Raw genomic sequence first — 17,490 nt, forward strand, 5'->3', positions numbered from 1 at the left:
GGACAAAGGAAGGGATCACCTTGAAGGAGGACTATTTTCCATAGATCCCAAGGTGAAACCGGAAGTTTATTTTTAGTCAGAAAAGTGGGACCAGGGTATAAATCAACCTCCCATTATCCACAAATTCAATGTGGTTCTCGTCTCTAGAAATCGTTACAATGTCGCTAACCTGAGCACCGGAAGCAATCGCAATTAGGAAGATGACTTTCTGAGTGAGGTCAAGAATTGAAGACTTTTGATTACCTATGCCCAAAGCGAATTGAGTCATGGTGTTAGACGACTATTAGATTCTGCAAATACCCACTTATCACGTTGAATTTTTAATTTTATTAACAGGATTAGGGTGAAATCAAGCATGAGATGAGGATTGTACGATCTCCTTGATGAAGCATAAACAATCCCCTGCTGTCCATCCTGAGACAGAATCGGGTTGGTCACGGAAAAAGTTGGGATTCAAATCCGTGACCATGGGAAACCAGTTGCTCATTGGCTACCAAGGAGCCACTAGAGCCGCCATCCCTTGAATGATCTAAGCCTGTCCAAAACTTCCATGAAAAGGTTAAACACTGGAAACAGACAAATCGTCACCCAACAACTCCCATCCACGGACATTGACAAAGTTTAGTGTCCATACCCATTGCTGCTTGAACCACATTCAGTGCTACCTAGCAGGGAAATATCATGCTGAAACTAATCGCAAACAGATCCACTTGAAGGCCAGAGATTTGATCTCACTGAAGGAGAGACGTAGAAAAAGGTCCACCTTTCTTCTTATCCAACGTAAAGACAGTTATAGTTACGGGGTTCAATTGAGGAGACCTCGATTCTTGTCTGTTGAATCAATAGACTATAACCCTCCTAACGAGGTTTAAATGGATATGAATGTTCTCCTTCAGGTTTAATTTCATGAGGGACAAGAAGACTACCATGGACTCCAGAATATTAATGTGATATTGTTATAATTTGTGAGACCAACCGCTTTGCATTTTCTTGGGTGGGTTATGACCCACCCAACTATCCAACGAGGCGTCCGAACAAAGTGTCACTACTGGAGGAGGAAAGCGCAACAGCAATGTCTGTGAAAGACTTATGGCAGTGGACCAAGGTCTAAGTTGCTCCTGCAGTAGATCCAGAGTCTTCTTCTGATGGTCAGGAAGAGCGTTGGAGGCTCTCCTTCCCCAAATTCTGATTGCATCTTTGAGTCGTATATTGAGGACAATATTCGTGGATCGTAAAGATCCTCAAACCTCCTCTGAGTGTTGCCTGATGATCATCCCCGACCTGATCAGATACTTGGCTGACGTCTCTATTTCCTATCCCTTAGAGGGAGGAATAGAACGAGTGAGACTTAAAGTCACAACAAATCTCCAACCGTGGAAAGTCCTGAGCTGGAGTCAGTTCTGATTTCTTAATTTTGATCTGAAGTCCAAGGGACTAGAAGAACCAAAAACTCATTTGGCTACTTCTGAGCACTCGCACTAAGGCAATTCACATTAGCCAGTCAACCAGGTACGCCTCTATTAAAAAGCCTGTCTACCGCAGTTGTTGTACAACTACATCAGTAAACTTCATGAAAACCCTCAGAGCTATGCTGAGCCCAAATGGCAGAGCTCTGAATACGTAGACCTTTCTCTACAGACTGCAACAAAGGTAGAGGGATAAGTGTCGACCTAGCCGACAATACAAAGATGTCAGTAAAATCTATAGAGACAGTAAAAGCCTCCAAGGGTGGTAAAAAGCTAACATCCGGAACCTGTCTCAATGAACGCAGAGGATTAGACCAGACAAGAGGAGAATAGTTTGAGGTAAGCTCGAAACCGTTTTGGCACACAAAATAGACGATCTTGAAATCTCATAGATCTCATGTAGCAGATATTCTCCCCTCTACAAGAGATCTTATACATTCTGTCCCAGACAAGGATATGTTCCTATAAGAATCTCCTGAACTTTGGTGGCCATTGTTACTACTTCCAAGCAAAGCCGTTGGAAATAACGTTCTGTGTACAAGAACTGAAAAACCCACAATACTTAAACAGGGGTAACCATTCCCTACCGGAGGCCTTTATTATTTTGTGTTGAGGATAGGATGTGCTACCTCCACTGCCGTTTCAAAGTCCACGATCACTGGACTTGCCTCCACTGTCAAGACGGCCTCGGAAGACAACCCTTACTCATACGTAGGGTGGAAGGCTAGGGACTGTGACACCACTCATAATGGCACAGCTAAATATTCTGAGGGATAGTGGCATAAGAAAGAACAAACGACTTAACATGATAAGTCAGTTTGTGAGACCTCTTGGTAGTGACCTTCCCAGGGGTGAACTAGATGTTCAGTGAGATTCCCCACTTCAGGAGAAGGCTCTAAGCTTTGCTAAAACCTTATCCAAAATTTTCTTCACAATTTTCTAAGGAAACAGGTCTTTTCCCCAGATACTAGAGATGAGAAACGTTTTAGCTCGTGGTGGATGGTAGCTGCGTCAAGTACATGCTCACTACAGGCCCGACAGACGCGAAAAGAAGCATAAAGTTCTTTCATAAATGTGTCAACATGAGTCTTTGCCCGCAAGGAAAGACGAAGCCACCTGCAAAATGCCAGATTCTCTTACCCATAAAGTACTACAGAGACATTAAGATTGACATCCATTATCTGGTCTACGACTCAGACTTGAAAAGGTGTTCAGGAATCCTAGGCAGCTTCTCAAAAAATTGGTGGCCGTATCTAGTTCACTCTCAGCAAAAGTAAACTGGACATTGGTCTAGTGGACGGAATCGTGTGGTAAAAAAGGTGAGACTGGTATGCACTCTTCCAAGGATGGGAGAGGCTTACCCTCACAAAAGGTTAACTCCACTGATGTAGCTCTTCGAAACAAAGTGGAAGACCACTTTGTCCAGGTCCACGAAAGAGCCTAAGCTCTTACCAATGGAGTAAATCTGTATATTGATACCCACTGCCGTCATCATTGCTGCGTGCAATAAGGTAGCTAGGAGTGCCATACCTTATATCTAGGCAACTCCTCTTGCTTCTCCAAGTCCTGGATCTCTTCACATGAGGCCTTGAACACTCTTTCCTGGTATTACTAATTCCCCTCAATGAAGGCTTTCCTGTTAACCATAAGTAAAAGATGGATTGTAGTAAATAAGGTACTCGGGAACTGGGCAGCTCCATGAGCTTAGCAGAAGATGTTGGGAGGAGAAACGAGCAGGTACAGCCCCCATCACGGAAGAAGCAATTGTAACCGTAGATCGAGAGACCGATGTCATAGTGGAGTCTGAATTAGTACACACCACTTTATCCTTGATGAGATCATACTACCTCATCCACTTACCCAGGTGCGAAAATACTGCGGAAAGAACATGCAGGCATCATCAGAGGTATCCTCCGAGACCCCTCTGGAGTGAAGTAAATCCTTACAAACACTGCAATCCTGATGGTCCTAGTACAATACTGGGCCTTTCATACTCTAACACTTCACGTGAGTGCGTATATATCGAGATCACATGGATGTCTCATGGCTCTAACACAAATCGTATAGGCACTGCCTGTAAGGAGAAAATCGTTCAAATGAGTACTACATCCTCTAGCAGGCGCCAAAACCACAAAGAAATTGGCCATTAACACTCCATGTAAACAACTGAGGGAATATTAATCCCCAAATTTTGTGCAAATGCCATTGGTGAGAAAAAATAAAAGAAGATAAATTACGAAATGTCCATTCCCCTATAAAGAATATGGGATTTGAAAAATTAGTCCCCTAAAGTTCCGTTGCTATAGGCCCAAAAGGGGAAAAAGGGATGGGGAAATGCTCATGGAAAGAACCGTTGCTCCAATATCTCCGCAGAGAAATGGCCAATTAGAGGGCACCGGAACAGGTATCGATTAATAAGCAAGAGTCTAAAGCAACCAACAGGGTATAAAAGCAAGGTTATGACCTCAATAGAAAAAAACTTAGGAGGGATAATTAGCCTATAGAGTTACCAACCATATATTCATTACGCACCCTCAAAGAGAAATGGACATATTGGTAGAAAACCAATAACCATATGTAGTGGTTATTCAATGCAGGAGTGTAGAACCCTTTCGTAGAAGGAGTTCCCAGGCTCAATCTACATGAAGAAACCTCAAACGTTGAAGAGGTAAGGCTTTTATGTTAACCTTTAGTAGAATTCACCTACAGTACGTAGAGAATTCATCTTAGTTATGTAAGACTGTCTCAGATAAAAAAAGGGCAGAAGGGCACGTGCCCCAAAGGTACCGACATTGCCAGAGGTACCGGCAGCCCCAGGGGGGAATGGCATTGCCGCCAACATCATATGTGCCCTAAGGCACCGGTACCGATATCCACACCCATAGACTATAGTCAATTCTATTTAGTTTGGCAGATTTGCACGACTCGCGGGTGTGCCCTTTTAGCTCGAAAAAGTTTCCTGATGGCTGATTGGTTGGACAAGATAATTTTAACCAATCAGAGAGCAGGAAACTTTTCCAGACTAAAAGGGCACCGCTGCGAGTCGGTGCAAATGCGCCTCATTAAAAAAAAATTGAGTATAGTACTAACCCCGCCAACAGTAACGACAATGCCGTCAGTGGCATTAGTGCCCAAAGGCGGCGGAGATAAATGTCAAGGGTTTCCGCAGAAAACACCTCGCCAAAAATGTCACAATGACAATCCTCGGTGCGGATTTCCTCTCTCATTTCCACCTTCTGGTCGATGTTGCCCACCGACGATTGGTCAACGCAGACTCGTACTTGTCGACACCTCTTCAACCCGCCCCCTTTAACCTCGCTCTCCACATCAGCGCACCCACAGAATCCTACGCCCGCCTCCTCACGTCGTAGCCGGAAGTTTTCCGTCCAGAACTTCGCCAATCGCCCACGGTTCCTGCCAAGCACGGTATTTATCACCATATCAAGACGACGGGATCCCCAGTCTTCGCAAAATTCAGACGTCTGGCACCGGAACGATTGGCAGCCGCCAAATAGACGTTCGCCGAAATGGAGGAAATGAGCCTTTGCCAAAAGGCCTCCAGCCCATGGTCGTCACCCTTACACATCGTTCTGAAGAAAGACGGCTCCCTCCGTTCGTGCGGGGATTACAGGCGCCTGAACATGCAAACAGAACCGGATCACTACCCCCTCCCAAACATTGCCAACGTGACCTCCTACCTGCACAAAGCGAAGGTTTTCTCTACGCTCGATCTCCTGAAGGGGTATTATCAGGTGCCTATGAACCCAGAAGACATCCCCAAGACCGCCATCACCACTCCGTTTGGTACATACACCTTCAATTACTCCTGTTTTGGCCTTCGTAATGCTGGGGCAACGTTTCAACGTCTCATGGATGGCATCTTAGGGGACCTCCCTTTCTGTGTATGCTATGTGGACGGCATACTTGTGTTCTTCTCCTCAAAAGAGGAACACCTCCGTCACCTGCGCATCGTGCTCGACCGCCTGCAACAAAATGGCCTTGTAGTATGGTACGACCAGTGTACCTTTGGCGCCAACGAAGTGTCGTTCTTAGGTCACCGTATCACTCCTGAAGGAGTCCATCCCCTCCCTGAGAAGGTAGCAGCCGTTCAGAACTTCCCCGCGTCCTCGACCGTCAAAGCTCTGCAGGAATTCTTGGGCATGATCAACTATTATCACCGTTTTCTGCCAGCCATTGCCGCCACTCTTGCTCCCCTCTACGCCTCCCTCAAGGGCAAGCCAAAGGACTTGAAGTGGGGTCCCCTTCAAGAAGCAGCCTTCTGCAATGCAAAGAAGGCCCTTTCAACTGCTGCGGCTCTCACTTTTCCTATCCCACACGCCCCTCTCCTTCTCTCCACCGATGCCAGCGACGTCACTATTGGTGCAGTACTCGAGCAGGTGGTCAAAGGCTCGCCCCGCCCATTGGCCTTCTTCAGCAGAAAACTGTCCAAGGCAGAATCGGGTTATTCTACCTTCGATCGAGAATTGCTGGCGGTGCAATTGGCTGTCCGTCACTTTCGCCATTTCTTAGAAGGTACGCCCTTCGTCATTCGCACAGACCACATGCCTCTGGTGCACGGCTTCACTCGACAGTCTGACGCCTGGTCCGCCCGTCAACGCCGACATCTCTCCGCCGTGGCTGAATACAATTGCACCCTCCAATACGTCCCTGTGAAAATGAATCCCGTTGCCCATGCCCTGTCAAGAAACACGTTGGCTGCCGTTCAACTGGGATTGGATTACAACGCCCTGGCTGAAGCCCAACGACAGGATCCAGAATATCAAGCTTGTAGGACATTCTGCACGTCCCTCCGTTGGGAGGACTTTCCCCTCGAAGACTCCAACACCACCCTCCTCTGTGACGTCAGTACCGGTAGACCGCGACCTTGGATTCCTGCTCCCGTGCGCCGACAGGTGTTTGATTTCATTCACGGCTTTTCACATACCTCGTGCCGTTCTACTGCACAGCTGCTGAAGGCAAAGTTTATTTGGCACGGCATTTCTAAGGATGCTAAGGATTGGGTCCGCGCCTGTACTTCTTGCCAAACTTCCAAAGTACATCGACACACGGATTCAGGAGTGGGCACCTTTCCTCAACCCAGCGTTGTTTCGCACACATTCACGTCGACGTTGTAGGCCCCCTACCCACATCACAAGGACATCGTTACCTGTTTACCGTCATCGACCGCTCCACTCGTTGCCCTGAAGCCATTCCCATGGAAACTGCAACATCCACCTCATGTACATCTGCCTTACTCTCTGGATGGATTTCAAGATTTGGTATCCCTGAGCATATTACTTCTGACAGGGGAACTACTTTCACCTCTCAATTGTGGACGTCATTAGCGAATCTCCTGGGCATCACCCTACATCAGACAACGGCCTACAACCCCGCTGCCAATGGAATGGTTGAACGTTTTCATCGCACCCTCAAAGCAGCTTTGATGTCCCGCTGCAAGGACCACTCCCAAAGACGCCCTCGACGTCTCGGCAGCTGAAATGGTGTATGGCGACACGTTAGTCGTCCCTGCCAAATTTATTCCCTCTACAACCTCCTCCGACGATTTCCAGGGCATACATCACGTCGTGGGAAAATTTACTCCGTGCCGCCAGACTTACAAGCCCTCAGCGAAGCATCACATACCAACGGACTTGCACTCTGCAACGCACGTCTTCCTGCGCAACGACACCAGCAAACCACCACTAAGTACCCCTTACACGGGCCCTTTCCTTGTGATCCGACACAGTCCGAAAGCATTCCTCCTAAACATTCAGGGCAAAGAAGACTGGGTCTCCATTGATCGTCTAAAACCTGCATATCTTCTGCCAGATGACCCGCCTACAGTTCGCCTCTCTAGATCAGGGCGCCCTATTTAACATGTACAGTATGTCATTTTTAGGGCGTGAGCCATGTACCAACCTTGTGTCACACAATTGTACATAATTATTTTGTATATATTATGCTTGTATCTGCGCTCTTCCCTCGCACTAAAAAGAACCTGAATTATCATATCTCCAGTTTTGCTTTGTAACATTGTCTGTCTCTCGAACAGGTTATGTCCTGTTGCCTTGAGGTTTTGTATATAAAGGAGAATGTTTCGTTAATAAACAACTCAGTTGATTGCCTCCTGCCTTTGAGTTCACAACCCTCTCTCGACCCGTCACAACTTGATTGGATTTTTGTGTGTTTTTGGCGAGTAGTGCAACTGTGCAGTCCTCTTGGAACTAAAATTGTATTGACATACAGCTTTTTGTTCTCTGAGGATAGGTTAATGCTGCACTTGGTGGAAAAAATTGCTTCACATTTGTTACCCGAGAATCCTGATGGGTATCAGTGATGGGGAATTGTTGTAAGTCACAGTTTTGTTGCTAATTGTTACTTATCCACTGACTACATGGTAATGGTGATTGTGTAACAATATAATAATGGTTATTTTGATAATTATTGATGTGAGTTTATATATGGGTATGGTAATATGGTGATTATATGGATCAATTTTGTTTCAGCTGAGATGATGGGTAATTTTTTATCTTGTTTTATTGATTTATTGTAATACATACTGGTCGAAATTAAGATTTCCTTACGACATCCTGAGTTTATCTGGGTAAACCTTTAAAGGCATGCCGAAATTGATATTAACCAAAATAGTCACGTACGTGGAAAGAGCAGGTGAAAAGCTATATAAAAAGTATAGTCATTATATGAAAGATTGAACGAGTTCTGATAAAATAAGCTTGCTAAGTTTTTTCCTTGATATTTTCAAAGTCAGACACATGTTTTCTTTATTGCAATGTTTGCTTTTAATGAGCAATTTATCTCACACTCTTATGCAAACAACGCTGTTACAATTATAAATTATTATCTAAGAGGTGTGACATCATCATGGCGTAATGGTTTTATAACCAATTACGAACAACTTCAGTGGAAAACCTAGTTTTATTAGGATTTCAGTAAAGTAATAAAGTTACCCTAACATCCACTGGGATCCTAAATACTTAGAATAATGAAGGAAAACCGGCATTTTGTTTTATTGTAGCTATGACAGAGGCAGTGGCAAGCTCTTTTAGCGTTAATTTGGATAAAGACCCAATTCTTACGGATTGTTTTCAGGGCAATGTTGGTTAAGGCGAATTTTATCATTATTTAGGTAGTGGTGGCATTTAGTAAGTGTTTGAATATGATTGGACATAATTTAATTATCAAGCAAAAGTATTGCGAGTGTTGTAGATATATTTCGGTAATTAACTATGTTGAAAACGGTCTCTGTTAAATATTTAGCTGTTGTTTAAAGGTTTAAAGGCCGCTCATGAATGGCGGAGGCAAGTGACAGTGACATCAAAGCAAGGCATTGCCCTAGAGACTGACCATATATACATATGATCAGCGCCTAAGCCCCCTCTCCACCTAAGTTAGGACCAAGAAAGGCCAGGCATTGGCTGCTGATGACTCAGCAGAGAGACCTATAGGCTCCTTCCAAACCCCTCAATCTTACCTCACATGGATAGTAAGGTTGAAGACACTAAAGACATTTACTAGTCTGAGCGGGACTCGAACCCAGTCTCTCAAATACCAGTCAGAGACGTTACCAATCAGGCCACAGCAACATGTGAAAGTAAAAATATCCCCGAAATAATGACCGACGGGGCTTGTGTGCGCAGCACATCATGCACCGCTTGCCATAATATAAAAGCAGTGATGTAATGTTAATTTTGCGAGCTCGTCGAGTTTTGGCTGAGCAAAAAACATTGGAAGGACGTAAAGTGAGTCATAGATAATCATGATACTTTAATTTCATGCTACCTATATGAATTATATATTTTTGTAACTGGTTTTCTGCGTTTATAATGCATTTCTGGCGATTCCTATTGGTGCAAAGCACTAATTCTTGGTATTTTACCTACCCAAACCCATCGATTCCCAAGTGGGGGAGACTAAGCTGGTGGTGTGGGAAAGGGGCCTAAATTAATTTTCCTCAAAAAAATTAGCTCAGATTCATTGAAAATACATCAGAAAAGGAAATAATATCTATTTTTCTTTACATGATATGGTGATACGGTTTGATACTGAAGAAATTACCTTTATATGGTACTTGATTATATAAATTTCTATCAAACAGACAAATCCACATACTTCAAACATCTGAACAATTATAAAATATTGGCCAATTCGTATTCAGATCCTGGCTTCACTACCAACCGAACATCTCCCAATTCTAAAAACGGGCCCTAATAATAAATTGTCGAATTTTTGACGAGAAATGGATCATCTGCTCCTCACCATCCCCCGAAATCTATGAATTTTTAATGAGATATTACCTCTACTCACGTCAGCTAGGCCGCAGAAAAGGTTATGTATTTGGTTTACGCTTGAAAAGAAAAAGGATTCAGGTGGGTATATAATTCTTACAGTCACTGCTATTACTTTGATATTTTTTTTCTCTTAGCATTTACAAATATAGATAAACATAAAGTTGTGGTAGATTAAATACATATGGGTTTCATCTAAAATTCATCAGTTTAAGGAAGAATGCTACAGTGACTCGTGTTGTTCATCTGTTGAACAACCCGCTGTTATAAACAGGCAAACATAAACACGCGCGCGCGCACACACACACACACACACACGCACACGCACACACACACACACACACACACACATATATATATATATATATATATATATATATATATATATATATATATATATATATATATATATATATATATATATATTATAGTTACGCACGCACAAACAAAACAAGGATATATAAAACTGACACTCGAATGATTTCGAACGTGTCACTCAGCCCTTCTCTATCTATACATGATTGACATCCCAATCCAAGTCCTCTGATGCTCTTCGACAGGATATCTGACACAAAACATCCCTCGCTAACAGCGTGCCTCTCATCCTAGGCCTATCCTACTTCCGGGGAATTGGAAATTCGGTGTTGAGTTAGGCCCAGATGACAGTGAACCTTGGCTGTCATGTCTTCCTTTAATCTAATGCTTAAAGCTTGTTTTAGTCAATTGTATTGCGTACGGTAGTTGATCATTTGCGTTATTAGGGTAGAGAGATTTTGATCTGTTCCTTAAAGTAATGTGTTCTCTCTCTCTCTCTCTCTCTCTCTCTCTCTCTCTCTCTCTCTCTCTCTCTCTCTCTCTCTCTCTCTCTCTCTCTCTCTAATTATGATCTTTGCTATCTATTTGTGAATTAATATCACGTTCTGTTTGGTGACGATGTCATCCTTAAACTACAAGGCTTTGATATCCTCTTCTTGATTTTCGCAAAATTTGATGTTTTGATCTTCAGACGTTTGAAAACTAGTTAAACCAGATTCTTTTTTCTTTCTGTATCATCATTCCGGCCTGGGCTTGTGATGGGTATTATGTTGGTGGATATTTGTTTTTGCATTAAAAGAAAAAAAAATATCTAGAAAATTTTAAAGACTATATATTGAATATCTTTAATATTCTATTACTCTAACAACAGTTATTTTTTTATCTCTTCAAAATTTATCGTTTAAGTATTAGTTAACATTACTGATATGGATATTATAAATATATCGCTACTATCTTAGAATCTTGACATGTTCTTTCAATCTATAAACACAATGGATTCGAAAAAACAACTGAATTATGGGAAATAAATATAGAATAAAGTAAAAAAAAAAAAACGCACAAGCATCACGTTTTTTCGCAAACTTATTTAGAAAAAAGATGCCTTCTTAACTTCCAATGACAAATCAAGTTAATTTTAAATACTGATATACTGTATACGGGGGGAACATTTTTTAAAGTAGTTCAGTGAGATACTTAAATTGAAAGTTGGAGAGTTATTTTCTGAGGCTTAGATGAAGTTGTTACGATGACTAAACGTGGACTGCCGTATGACACCTGATTAAGTTCGATAATTTCTTATAGTGTCTGCAACCTCCTATTCTTGTGAGGTAATGATGTAGATTTGGGAACGTGTATACGTCTATCTCCTGAGTAATCTGCAGTCATCGTCAGATCCTCCATGGTCCTAGCGTGGGTGGAGACGGTGTCTGTACACCGATCATATACACTATATATTTAAGTCTCTAAAGCACTGTCCTGGTACGGCATTATCACTGTTCCTCGACTCTGCCATTCATGGGCGACCTTTAAACATTTAAACAGGCCGGAAAGGCCAGGTGCTTGTCTTAATCACTGGCAAGACATCTTTTCGTCTCGGTGATATAGGTCTTTAACGTTTGAAGGGGAGACTCCCGTTGGAACCTAGCTCTGCCAGACTTCTTTTCTTCTTATCTTGCTCTTATCTCGTCTGGACAGTCTCTTCTGAAAGTCTATATAACCATGTATAGGGGGAGTTAATTACGATAGATAGTCGTTATATCCATTTAAGGATTTTTTTTTGTCTTAATATTCTACATCCTAATAGGTTTCATTAGAACGCCCACAACAGTCACGAAACACAAGCTTCTAAAACCAATTTTCTGAAGCAATATCAACCCAATGTTTTACCATTTAATAAAAGCATGATATGGGAGTCTATGTGATTGCATTTAAAAAAATACTGGATTTTCACCGAAGCTTGGCTTGTTCCTGAAGTACAGACGATAGTAGCTAAGGAGATGACATCTTTCACCAAACACTAGCTGCATTTCTTCTCGCTGCAGACAAACTTTTTAATGTTAACATATTTAACAGTATTGCATCTACCTACGATATGCATAAATTATCTATTATAGCTACACTAAAAAATTTTAGGCTTTAAAAGATTTTAATAAACTATGACAGAAGGTCCAACATCTGATTACAGCATTCTTAGTATCTAAAAGTTCTGAATACTAAAACTCATTAACACATTAACATATATCAATTATATTTACATGAAAATTAAAATACCCTCGGCACGAGAAATAGTTTTATACCAAATCGAAAAGAATAGGAAGACGGAGAAGAAGAAGAAATTATTCCGAAGCATTGAGTGGTATCTCTCTCTCTGAGCTTAGTGCCAGTAAGATAATGCTAAGCTGATTTTACAGGGATTAAAAGTTTCAATCTTAGGCTTCAGTTTTATCACAAGTAAAATTTAGTTAATTTTGATTTTATATTTTTGTGTTTGTTTCTATATTCGACTATTCGTTTTTATTCCCCGTTTACATGTTTGCCCATATCTCAGTTAACTATGTAAGTTATTAACAATTCAGTATACTTCTGTTACCCTGTTTATATCTTCCTATTCTAATGAAAATCTATTGTCTGGATATATATATATATATATATATATATATATATATATATATATATATATATATATATATATATATATATATAAATATATATATATATATATATATATATATATATATATATGTATATATACATATATATATGTATATATATATATATATATATATATATATATATATATATATATATATATATATATATATATATATATATATATATATATATATATATATATATATATATATATATATATATATATATATATATATATATATATATATATATATATATATATATATATATATATATATATATATATATATATATATATACATATATATATATATATATATATATATATATATATATATATATATACATATATATATATATATATATATATATATATATATATATATATATATATATATATATATATATATATATATATATATATATATATATATATATGTGTGTGTGTGTGTGTGTGTGTGTGTGTGTGTGTGTAACATATTGCATATATTTTCCTTTTTACAAAACTTCTCACCCATATTCTCCAATATTTTTAAGTGTAAGGTTGCTGGATATACACCAGGTCTCTTGACCCTAGCAGATACTGATTCAAATTTAGTGGGTTTAAATATATGGTGAGGAAAAAGGGCATTTTCAAGTAACTCCATTTACCTGAAGTGTTCATCAAGCCTCTTTTGTTCGTTAAACGCCCATTTTATGTTAACTATTGCTAAGAATTATTTAGCTCTGGTTTAATAAACTTTTTGAAACGTTAACTTTGTTTTACAAGGAGATGTCTTACATTCCTTGTATATAAAGCAAGATTTATCTCATATTTTTAACATACCTTAAAACTACAATAACAGTTTCATTAGGCAATAATAGTAATAGAAGTAGTACTACCTGCAGTTGTAGTAGTATTTATTATTTTTTCATTTATAAAGCTTCAAAGCCTTTCAGTTGAATAAAAAAAGAAAAAAAAAGGGAAACCCAGCTATGACGCAGTCATACGTCACAAATACAAATTATACGGGAGATGACGCAACGATGTTCAAGCTATATTTCAAAATTACGGTTCAATTGAATTGGTTGTGTAAAGGGAACAAACATGTCTTTGACCGTTCCATTTTCTGTACGTGGGCGAGTTATTTCAACCTGGACAAAAGGATTAATTTTGTGCTTGGGAAAGGCGATGAGGGCATAAAACGTATGACTCCCACATAAAAAGATGTCCTCACAGGGAATGCGGGATACCTGGGAGAATATGAAAATTTTATATATATATATATATATATATATATATATATATATATATATATATATATATATATATATATATATATATATATATATATATGTATATATGTATATATATATATATATATATATATATATATATATATATATATATATGTGTGTGTGTGTGTGTGTGTGTGTGTATAATATATATATATATATATATATATATATATATATATATATATATATATATATATATATATATATATATATATATATATATATATATATATATATATATATATATATATATATATATATATATATATATATATAAATATATATATATATTGTGGAGTGAGAGAGAGAGAGAGAGAGAGAGAGAGAGAGAGAGAGAGAGAGGGCGAAAGTAGTTAGTGTATTGATTGTACGTTGTGAGAAAGACTGTTGGTATAAATGAGATTGTTTGTTCATGTTTTTAGCTAGGTTACGACAGTGGTGAATGTTTAGGAGAGAATGTTTTTTTTGATTGACTGCAACTTGAGGCAGTTGTGTGAACGCTGGATTTATATATTTTTCTTACCAGCGTTGGAAGTGATTATTTATTTTCTGAGTAGGTACAGTTTTGTTTTTATTTGCTTGTCGTGATTGTGAATGATAGGAACAGTTTATTTTCTATCTTTGATTATAGTGCGATAGTTTAGGTAGATAGGAGTGTTTGTAAGTGTTTTTCTTTTTATTTCTGCAGGCCATGATTGCTCCTTTGGATTGTTTGTTCCGTAACCGAAATACAAACCACGCTATTAACATGGGGTGTTACTTTCGGCGTAGCTGAAATGACGAGCCCCTCCCCCTCACACACCGGTAAACTGATTCACTTCACTTTTGGGTCTGGTGACGGTCAGACGTGTCTACCTCACCCTCGCATTTTGGCAGCCTTATTCTTTTTTGCTTTTTCTTTCAGAGTGTTTTCGGAAGTTGGCCTCTACACCTATCATGTGGAAGTGCCCTGGCTTACCTGACTGCCCTTGTGGGACGTTCATGTCGGCGGTCGAGACGTACCCTCACAGCTTGTGTCCGTACTTCAGAGGTCAACGTTGTGATAGAGAAAATGTTTGTAGTGAGTGCAGGGAGTGGTGTACCTCTCAGTGGGAGAGGTTTTCCCGGCGACGGAAGAAGTCTAAGCGGGATCTTTCTCCTAAAAGGGTTGCCTTGAAGGAGGAAAGTTCCAAGGACTCTTCTTCCGCTGCCCGAACCTCCTCAAAAGCTCCCACTTGATCGGTCTCTCGTGAGAGGCCGGCAAGTGGTAGCGTAGGCCATTCTCTTATTGACCAACCTCGGAGTTCGGGAGAGGGAGTTGCCTCCCATAGCGAGGCAGCTCCTCCTCCTCTTCCGAGAGAGGATATTGATAACTCTGTTACTAATGATGATTCATTGCAGCTTTGGGCTTCCTTGGGGCTCAAGGGTTCGCCCTCCAGGGAAGTCCCGTTTTACTTGATGCAGTTGGGAGCAGCTGTCAAACAGTCGCCAGTGATAGCGGATGTAGATCCTCTGTCTATCGTCGACGTTGTTGTGGCAGAGGCTTCTGACTGGTCGGGTCAAACCCCTGCCTTGGTTGCTGATGTAGCTGAAGGCTCGTTTCCTGTCTCCGAACATCCTTCGAGGGAGGAGCTGAGTCCAACGGTCTCTCCTACGGGTGATTCTCCCCCTAGGAGCAGTTCACTGACAGAGACTTCTCTTCGGAGGACCGACGATGGTGTGCCTGCTCCTAGAGGTCGTATTCGCTGCAAGGCTCGCCCTCCTCTCCGCCGTAGAGGCCTTCCTTCTCCCTACAAGGGAGTTAGCAGGCGCCTCTTCAGTTCTTCATCCTTGACGTCCCCCGCAGAGGTTCCTCCTCAACGTGAGCTGACCATTGCAGCTGCATCCCTGGACCTCTCTGCAGATCGTTTGCAATCTCCAACGCCTGCCAGACCTGTGGACCTGCCTTCTCCGTTCTTGGAAGCTGACGCGCTGTGGGCGCCCACGCGCTCTGTTTTTCAACGGCCTCCGGTCCCTTCGGGGCAGAAGGACTTGTCTCACAATGTGAGCAAGTCTCTTCAGCGCCAGGTTTCACCTGCACGCTCACATTCTAGTGCGCGCTCGCGCACAGTAGCGCGCAAGCGCTCTCCTGCCATTGCTGAGGACCTTCCTGCGCGCCAGCGATCTCCTGCAGCAGAGGCAGAGTCATCTCGTCAGCGCTTTCCTGCTCGTCCCCGTGCTTCTGTTCACCAGCGCTCTCCTGCTCGCAAGAGCTCGCCTATGCGCCGGCGTTCTCCTGTGCAGCAGCGTTCACCTACTCGCCAGCGCACATCTGCGCGCCCTGTTCCTGCCACACGCCAGGCGTGCCCACGATCTCCTGCGCGCCCACGATCTCCGGCTCGCCAGCGATATTCTCCTGCGCGTCAGCGCGCACCAGCGCGCCCTCATTCGCCTGTGGCCCATGTTTCCCGGATCTGGGGACAGGCAAGAAGATACTTCCTTCTCCTTCTCGCCCGAGATCACCTGCGCGCCGTCGGAGCTCGACTACGCGTCAGCCCTCGCCCGTGCGCCATCGTGCGCACTCGCCTTCGCGCCCTTCCAGAGCTGGACGAGATGCTAAACGACCGCGCGCTCATGGAAAGTCTCCAGCATGCGCCCAAGAGCAGCCCCCGGTACGCTTCTCTACTCCTGGTGGAACTGCGCCCCATCCGCCTGCTCCAGACCACGCGCCAGCGATCTCCTGCGCGCCCGCGCGATTTGTCGCCTGCGCCCCATCCGCCTGCTCCGGACCACGCGCCAGCGATCTCCTGCGCGCCCGCGCGATTTGTCGCCTACGCGCAATCATCCTTCAGCACGCTCGCGTGCTCACGATCTTGCGCGCCAAAGGTGTCCTACGTGCCCACACACTATCTCGCCTGAGTACGATCGCCCTATACGCCATCGCTTGCCAACGTGCTGACGCTTGCCTGCGCGCCATCGCTCGCCAACGCGCCAATGCTCGCCCCTAAGGCTGCGCGCGCCATCGCTCGCCAACGCGCCAATGCTCGCCCCTACGGCTGCGCGCGCCCTCGCCTGCACGCCCACGCGCACCCTGTGCGCTCATGTTCTTCCGCGACTTCACCTCCGCGTGCCCGCGCTCTGGTACGCGAACCCGCGATTTGTCCATTGCGCGAGCGCCACCGCGACCCCAAACGTGATTCTCGACGGGTTTCGCAGAGCGAGCAGCCCAGCGAGTATCCTGGAGCTCCCACAACCAGGTCATCATCTTCACGATCCCCCCCCCCCCCCCCCGTAAGCGCAGGACAGCGCGCTAGCAGGAGGAGGGGAAGTGTTCAGAGAGATCTAGGCACCATTCTTCTTCTTCCTTTCAGGAAGGCCCTGTGATGTCTACTCCAAAGGATCGCCCCTCGTGGAGGCAAGTATACAGTCCTGGACCAAGTCTACGGCACTCAAAAACCCTCTAACAGTGCGGCTCTGCCTTGGTCCCAAGGGGTGATGAGTGCCAGAGATAAGGT

At 42.7% G+C, this 17,490-nt stretch overlaps 1 protein-coding gene across 1 annotated transcript; it reads left to right on the top strand.

The window, feature by feature from the left end:
- Positions 1-3,164: 3,164 nt before the first annotated feature.
- Positions 3,165-16,894, top strand: LOC137652694 (uncharacterized). The gene is made up of 4 exons (XM_068386096.1): positions 3,165-3,203; positions 4,740-4,892; positions 14,922-15,077; positions 15,251-16,894. Exons 1-4 carry the CDS (start codon positions 3,165-3,167, stop codon positions 16,892-16,894), a joined length of 1,992 nt encoding a protein of 663 aa, XP_068242197.1.
- Positions 16,895-17,490: the final 596 nt, after the last annotated feature.

Source organism: Palaemon carinicauda, chromosome 14 (assembly GCF_036898095.1).
Source record: "Palaemon carinicauda isolate YSFRI2023 chromosome 14, ASM3689809v2, whole genome shotgun sequence".
Classification (NCBI taxonomy): Eukaryota; Metazoa; Arthropoda; class Malacostraca; order Decapoda; family Palaemonidae; genus Palaemon; species Palaemon carinicauda.